The sequence below is a fragment of the Astatotilapia calliptera genome, chromosome 6 (genome assembly GCF_964374335.1).
Source record: "Astatotilapia calliptera chromosome 6, fAstCal68.1, whole genome shotgun sequence".
Lineage (NCBI taxonomy): Eukaryota > Metazoa > Chordata > Actinopteri > Cichliformes > Cichlidae > Astatotilapia > Astatotilapia calliptera.
The window spans coordinates 31,839,944-31,846,871 of NC_137427.1; the positions used below are offsets into that span (position 1 = coordinate 31,839,944).

The 6,928-nt window shown below is 39.4% G+C and overlaps 1 protein-coding gene across 1 annotated transcript; it reads left to right on the top strand.

The window, feature by feature from the left end:
- Nucleotides 1-2,017: 2,017 nt before the first annotated feature.
- Nucleotides 2,018-6,459, top strand: LOC113024509 (uncharacterized). The gene is made up of 5 exons (XM_080303153.1): nucleotides 2,018-2,071; nucleotides 2,502-2,537; nucleotides 3,081-3,362; nucleotides 3,530-3,838; nucleotides 4,072-6,459. Exons 3-5 carry the CDS (start codon nucleotides 3,254-3,256, stop codon nucleotides 4,323-4,325), a joined length of 672 nt encoding a protein of 223 aa, XP_080159279.1. The 5' UTR covers nucleotides 2,018-2,071; nucleotides 2,502-2,537; nucleotides 3,081-3,253; the 3' UTR covers nucleotides 4,326-6,459.
- The last annotated feature ends 469 nt before the right edge of the window (nucleotides 6,460-6,928 follow it).

Sequence of the window (6,928 nt, forward strand, 5' to 3'; positions counted from 1 at the left end):
TACTTAATGAAAAGCATCTGTATCTTTGATTGGCAGTGGAAGCTCGCCTAACCTTTATTACATTTATTGTCATTTGGCATCAACAGGACATTTTGCACAGAACTTGCTCTATATTTTCTCTTTTTGAGACTTGTTTGTAAACCCTAGAGATGCTAGTGTGAGAAAATGTGAAATGCTCAGACCAGCCTGTCTGTGACCAGTGCTATAATTTTATTTGTTCAGGTGGTTTTGTAATTACTGGCGTACGCTGTGCTTTCACTTCCTAGACGGTTGTAAAGGTGCTGAAAGTCGGACTAGGCAGGACTGCTCTGTTTTTGTTTGTTTTTTTTAAGTCAAGTCAAGTCAACTTTATTTGTCAATTCTGCCACATGTACAGGACATACACAGAATAGAAATTGCGTTACTCTCAAACCCTAGTGATTAGAAAAATGCAAATAAAATAATTAAAAAGTAAAAATTTAAATAAATACAATACAATTTTACGTATAACAAAAAAAAGCTATGCAATATACAATATACAATATTCAAGTAAGAAGGCATAGTGGTGCAAAATAGGCAAATAGTGCAAATGGAGATTTAGTAGTGTACGGTAAGAGATAGTGTAACAACAAAGTCTTATGAGGTCCAATGCTTAAGCAGTCCAATGCTCCACAAAGTGACTGGAGCAGGCCAGTGAGTGCGTCAGAGAGTGAGTGTGTGTGTGTGTGACAGAGTTCAGTGAGACCGTGGTGGAGAAGAGGGGAGAGGGGGGCAGAATCGGGAGGGAGTTTAGCTTCCTGACAGCCTCACAGACAGCCTAAAGACTCACAGTTTAAGTCTAGTTATGATGTTCTGCCGTCATCTGTTGATACACTTGAGATAGGTACAGTCATATAGAGAACTGGGGTTACAACAGAAAGTGCAGGAATAATACCGTTGTTATTGGGTGAATAAATACAAGACTGATACAGAATGGGGGGAGTCTCAGGAAACCGTGATAACGATCACCGGGGAAACAAAGAGGAAAGGAATGTACCACAGTCACATTCATTTCAATGTGACTTATGAGCACAAAACTTCCTCTTTTCCTTCAGCCAAAGTACCAAACCTTCAACATTGTTGACTGTAAGTGTGGACCTCCGATCAGCCTACAGATATTATGTACAGATGAATATGTTTGAGTGCACTGTGCAGGTGTGTGTGAATTCCTTGAGTTCTCCATAGCCTACAATACAGGACTGAAATGGGACACTCAGAACATGTTAAAATGGATAATCTTCACTTTAATCAGAGCCACTGTCTAATGCTGGCTCACGACTAAAGCTCTCAATTGCACAACTGATGTTTCTCCCATATTACAGTTTAGAAAAGTTACGATGCATATACAGAGTACTCTATAAGCTAATGCATGGTATACTGTAATGGCATTAAAAGCAACAAGCAAAAAATACAAAACAGTAACTGCACAATAAGTATAAACTGGATATAAAGCAAACGTTTGGAAGCATCCACTAAATGTTTAAACCTCAAGACTGATAAAAAAAAAACAGTGCATGGTGTGTTAAGGTCATACTGATTGACATAGAATCAGTATGTACTAACATAGAAGAGCCACCTCCACGGGACAAGACTCGGCAGTCCATCTGCATCTAAAGGTCAAAGGTCACTCTTTCGAGGATGCCAATGTTCACCTTTTGGACAGAGAGGACAGATGGTTTGAAAGAGGGGTAAAAGAAGCCATTTATGTCCACTGTAAGCGACCATCTTTGAACAGAGGCGGTGGTTTACGACACTGTCTGCCATCTATGATCCAGTTTTGAGATCCCTTCCCAGACGCCTTAACGCCCACTCACACCCTGGGCCATCTGACCTCAGGAAATCACATGATAGGGTGGGGCTAGGTTTCACAAAGAGCTCACCCGAAACCCTGGCTGGTTGTGACCCACACCCATTTTCACACCTTGGCTCATGTGATTAGGTAGAGGATCATTAGGGGGTCCATTGTCCCTCTCGGGGGGACACTCCCACAGGGGTTAAATCTGGGTCTCTCCAACATTTGACCCTAGACCTGAAGAAGCTTCTCGGATCAGAGGTGAAACGTCTTCAAGCAACTTAAAGAAGTCCAGACGCTTTTCTTTCCAAGCTCCTTAGTCATACTGATTGATTTTTTAATTATTATGAGGATATTACTACTTTAAAGTCAGTATATAAAAAGATTGCAGTACGGTATGTATAATGGTGACAATGCTACACTTTCGTTTTCACAATTTGCCAACGTTGATAACTTGATGGCTGTAAAACAGGAAAGGAAAAAACCAGCGGATGTGTGCTGTGAAAACAGGCTACACTGCCAACATTGTTCTCTTACAATAGAAAACCAAAATGAGGAGCTCGTAGAGCACATTCCCCTCTGCGAACGCCTTCGGACTAAATGTTTGATCATCTTCTCGACAACATTTGATTTCTAAAAATCTAGCTGGGAATAATGTTTTCCTATTTTATTTTTCTGGTCGCCTCCTCAGTTACTTTTCTGCGTACCCACCAAGTGTCCAGTCAAGGTAAGTGAAGGGTTTTCCAAGAGGCTGTGTTCACGATGTGCATGGTACAACTAATTTACAGCTCACGCTGCTGAATGTCTTAGAAACTTAGAGCCATCGTTACAGGTGGAAGCATACTGTAATACCCCATTAATTTAATGGTTCTCACTTTTTATTTTAGATGTTGTAAAGTGATAGATTAATTACTCTAACTGTGGCTCTTAGATTAGTGCTTGATCAGTTTGTAATGTGATCATTGAATTTGATCAGTCAATCTTAAAATTTTTAATAACTCAAGCGAAAAACAAACACACATATATAACAAGACCATCGTGTACAGTTGTGTGGTGAAGGATTATTATTTGTGGATATTTTGTATTTAAAGAATATAAAGCTTTGTGGGATCTAGTCCAAATGTGACAGACATCCATAAAAAACAAATGTTCATTTTATTTGTGGATTTGTTTAAACTTTTACTGCCAAATCACCCGACAGTATCCAAATACTGTGAGAATTAAGTATTGTTGTAACTACTGTTTTATTGATTTTCTCAAACATGTACAGTGTTTCTTACAGGTTCTAGCTGCACAGAAAATCCTGTGTTCACTCCATCTGCGCTGGTAGTGAAGTACGGTGACCCAGCCAATGTTACATGTGTTGCATGTCAGAAGGACTGCAGTGGAGATGCTTCAGGTTTAGAGCACGCTGTGGGAAAAGTTTCACAAAATGGAACCACGATGTTCTGGACAGTTGACAGACTGACTGAATGGGGCATATCTCTACAGTGCTATTATACCAATGATGCTGGTGATCAGTGTACTACCGTTCTGAATCCAACTCTTTATCGTAAGTATGCTTACTTTATAACAGGAGACTGAATTTTGCATCATTTTGCATCATTTATTATCAGAATTTGATTTCTTTGTGTTAATACACGGTTAGATGGATTCATGCTCTCAGCAGTTACTGACTAATATCTACCTGTGCTACTCTTTCTTTCCTTGTCTTCTCAGAGCCTCCAGAAAGTGTCTCCATCAGCTTTGTAAACCACACTGAGATGATGTTTGAGAATCAGCAGTACACCCTGCAGTGTAGCGTACAGAACGTAGCTCCTGTTCAAAGCCTCACTATGACCTTCTACAGAGGAAACACAGCACTGGGTCACCTACAGTCCGACAGTGAACATAAGAAACCAGTGAATAAGACCTTCACTCTGAACATCACTCCCAGAAGAGAAGAAGCTCAGTACTGGTGTGAAGCCAAGCTGGAGCTGGGACCAGCTGGACCACAGCCCCCTCCAGTGGTGACATCAGAAAAACTCTGTAAGTCACTGTGGGAAAATTAAAAGAATCAAACCTCAGTTTTATATTCACACCAAACCGACACAGTTTTTTCTTTGTTTGGTATTGCTTCCATATCTGTGCATAATCTTAAACCTTTTGCTGGGAGCAGCTTAGCTTATCTTAGAATACAGACTGAAAATATTAACAGACCGACCAAAACACGTGATTTATACATGTTTATTTGCTCAAATTACCTGTTTGTCTTTTCCTAGATTTTACTACCACAACCAGAAAGCCAGAACCTACAACCATTAAATCAACAAGGTCAACCACAAGAGCCACAACACCCCAAACTACAAAGTCCACAACTACAACCACCAAATCAACTACAAGCTCAGCCACAACAACAACAGCGACCAAGACAGCAGTAATTGCACAAGCAATCACTACACCACAGAGCAGCTCCAACAGAATATTAACTCACAGCTTCATGTGTTTAACGCTTCTGCTCTCTGCTCTCATCTGATTTCATATCAAAAGATTCCATAAGCCTATTATAACAATGAATGTAATTAGATCATAGCAAATACTTCATTCATTTTCTGTATAGCTTCTTAGCTTTAAAGGCAGTGAGTGAGCAGTATTTAAATGAGTTGTTGTTCTATATATGCACACACATAACGAACTAAGGTGAGTAGTTAGAGTTGCTTTCTTTTATTTAGACCATTAGAGTTGTTTACAGCTGTGCTAGAAACACCAACAAGCTGATGTTTCTCAGCTTGTAGTGTCGCTCTGGGATGTCGTCCTCATTTTAATTCATTAGAAATTAAACACCTTCATTTTCCTATAAATAAGAACACGTCCATTCTGACAGTGTTCACATTTATAATCTATTTGTTTATGAGGAGCAGCAGAAATATAAGTTCAATCTCATAATATTGTCTTTATTTTTCCCTTTGTGCACATTCTCTCAGTCGACTTTAATCTCCGGCATGATCGCAGGAGGAAAAGTAATACTTTACTCTAAGAACTTAGTACATTTAGATATTTAATCATAAATAACACTGCAGGGAAATGTTTTCATTTGAGCTGTCGATGGTCTTTGATGAGGTCACAGCATTACCAAAGTTGCAACAAATCATTTCTGCCAGAGAAAAGTCGGGATCAGTCTGTGCATTAGTCCTGCGAGGATCATGAATGCCAAACTGGTGACCAAACAGTCTGACATTGGACCCATGTACCACAGTGCTGATTTGTATATAAATGCACATTATACATTTTGTTTTGCGTTAATGCTTTATTCACTGACAGCCACTATAACAGATCTTCCTGTAGTTACAATAACACCAGTTTTAGCTTCCTTCTATATAATGAAACATATGATCTGAGAATGGCTTTAATCACAGAATTCTGTTTTATGTGTGTATAATGATTTTTCTATGTATGTACACCAAATATGAACCAAAATAAAGTTGTTGATTTTTTAATGTAAACAACTTCTTCCTCTTGGTCACAACATTTAATGTGTACATGAGAAGTTTCTGTCTTTCTGTTCATTTAGCCTGTTTGAAAAGACAAGTGGCACAAGCTGATTAAACGATTTTTAGACGAAAGAGAGGAAGCTGGAGAACCGCGATAAACCCAAAAGGCAAAGAGAAGCCATGACTTGGTATTATTAGGATACACATTTGTGCATAATATTTAAAGTTGAATATATATGAATTATGAAGAGTTATGACGTATGAAAAATCAAAAGACTTTGAAATATATATGTACAAAATACTGCTGTTTCAACTACACCTGCTTACAGAAATTTAAGATGTGAGTGAAGTTGGACCCCCAACCTTCTTCAAATCCAACAAGTGGTATCAAACATTTGTGCTGCAAAAATTTTAGTTTGTGCCGCTATTATTTTAAAGATATTAATAAGAATTTCTAGAGGTCATCAGAGGTCAACCAGTCCCCACATTAAGGAAATCAAACAAAATTGGTGTCAATCAACTGTGCTACGTTTGTGCTACTAAAATTGTTGTTTGTGCTGCTTCTGTTTTAAAGTATTAATGAAAATGTAAAGGTCAAAAGGTCAACCAGCCCCCCACATTACCCAAATCAAGCAAAAGTGGTGTCAAACTTTTGTGCTACGTTTGTGCTGCAAAAATTTTCGTTTGTGCTGCAATCATTTTAGAGATATTAATAAAATAATGTCTTGATGCATGTTCAATCATCCAGGATTACCTTTTGTAAATCCCAAATTGATTCTTGATTCTGTTCATCTGGATGTTGTGTTTTCAGTGGGAGAATGTTTTGTCATCCAAGTGACTTTTTCAGTCTCAGCTGACTGCAGATTTCCCCAATCTTAGTACATGTACAGTCAGTGAAGAGAGATGTTACATCTCCCTTCACTTGCATTCCAGTCACTGAAGGTAGTTTGCAAGAGATTAGAGGATGACCCCAAATTCAGCAACAGAACCAGCCTCAGCACTGATCAGTTGTGTTTGCTTTTGGAACTGTGTGTTAATTCTACCTTTTTCTGTCATGGTCTGGGTGAGTCTGAGTAACTTTCCACAGCATCGGCTCTCCTCCTCTGGGTGGAGCCCTCCTTTGCCTCGAGAATCTAAGTTAGGAATTCTTGTAAATAAAAGTTTTGTTTTTGCAAATCACTTCAAGCCTCTGATCTCTTGGTTCTGCGCTTGAGTCCATTCCACTCCATGGGCCTCTGAGCCATGACAGTTTCACACCCAAGGGTCAGTATTATTGTTCCATTGTGGGTCAGTACTACAGGCAGAAACATGGGTCTGCCATGGGTTCCCCAGTTTCACCCTCTGCGGCCAACGTTTTTTTTTTTTTTGCGCATGCGCACAACACCAAACCCAAATTAACTTATTTTTCTCTCATCCAAGGTTATGGTTCTTACGGTTATGGTTAGGGGGTAGGTTTAGGCAAGTTTGCAGACGACACAACTGTGGTAGGTCACATCAGCAACAACGATGAGACCTACTGCAGGGGTGAAGTTCATCTGGCCGAGTGGTGCAGCAACAACAACCAGTACCTGAACGTGGAGAAGACCAAGGAGATCATCATAGACTTCAGGAGAACTCACTCCCTGCACACTCCACTAACCATCAATGG

Bases quoted from the DNA above. Each gene is read 5' to 3' on its own strand.
- LOC113024509 (XM_080303153.1), top strand. From the start codon at position 3,254: ATGTTCTGGACAGTTGACAGACTGACTGAATGGGGCATATCTCTACAG. The intron at 3,363-3,529 runs GTAAGTATGCTT...TTGTCTTCTCAG, and splicing joins TCTGAATCCAACTCTTTATC to AGCCTCCAGAAAGTGTCTCC. The intron at 3,839-4,071 runs GTAAGTCACTGT...GTCTTTTCCTAG, and splicing joins GGTGACATCAGAAAAACTCT to ATTTTACTACCACAACCAGA.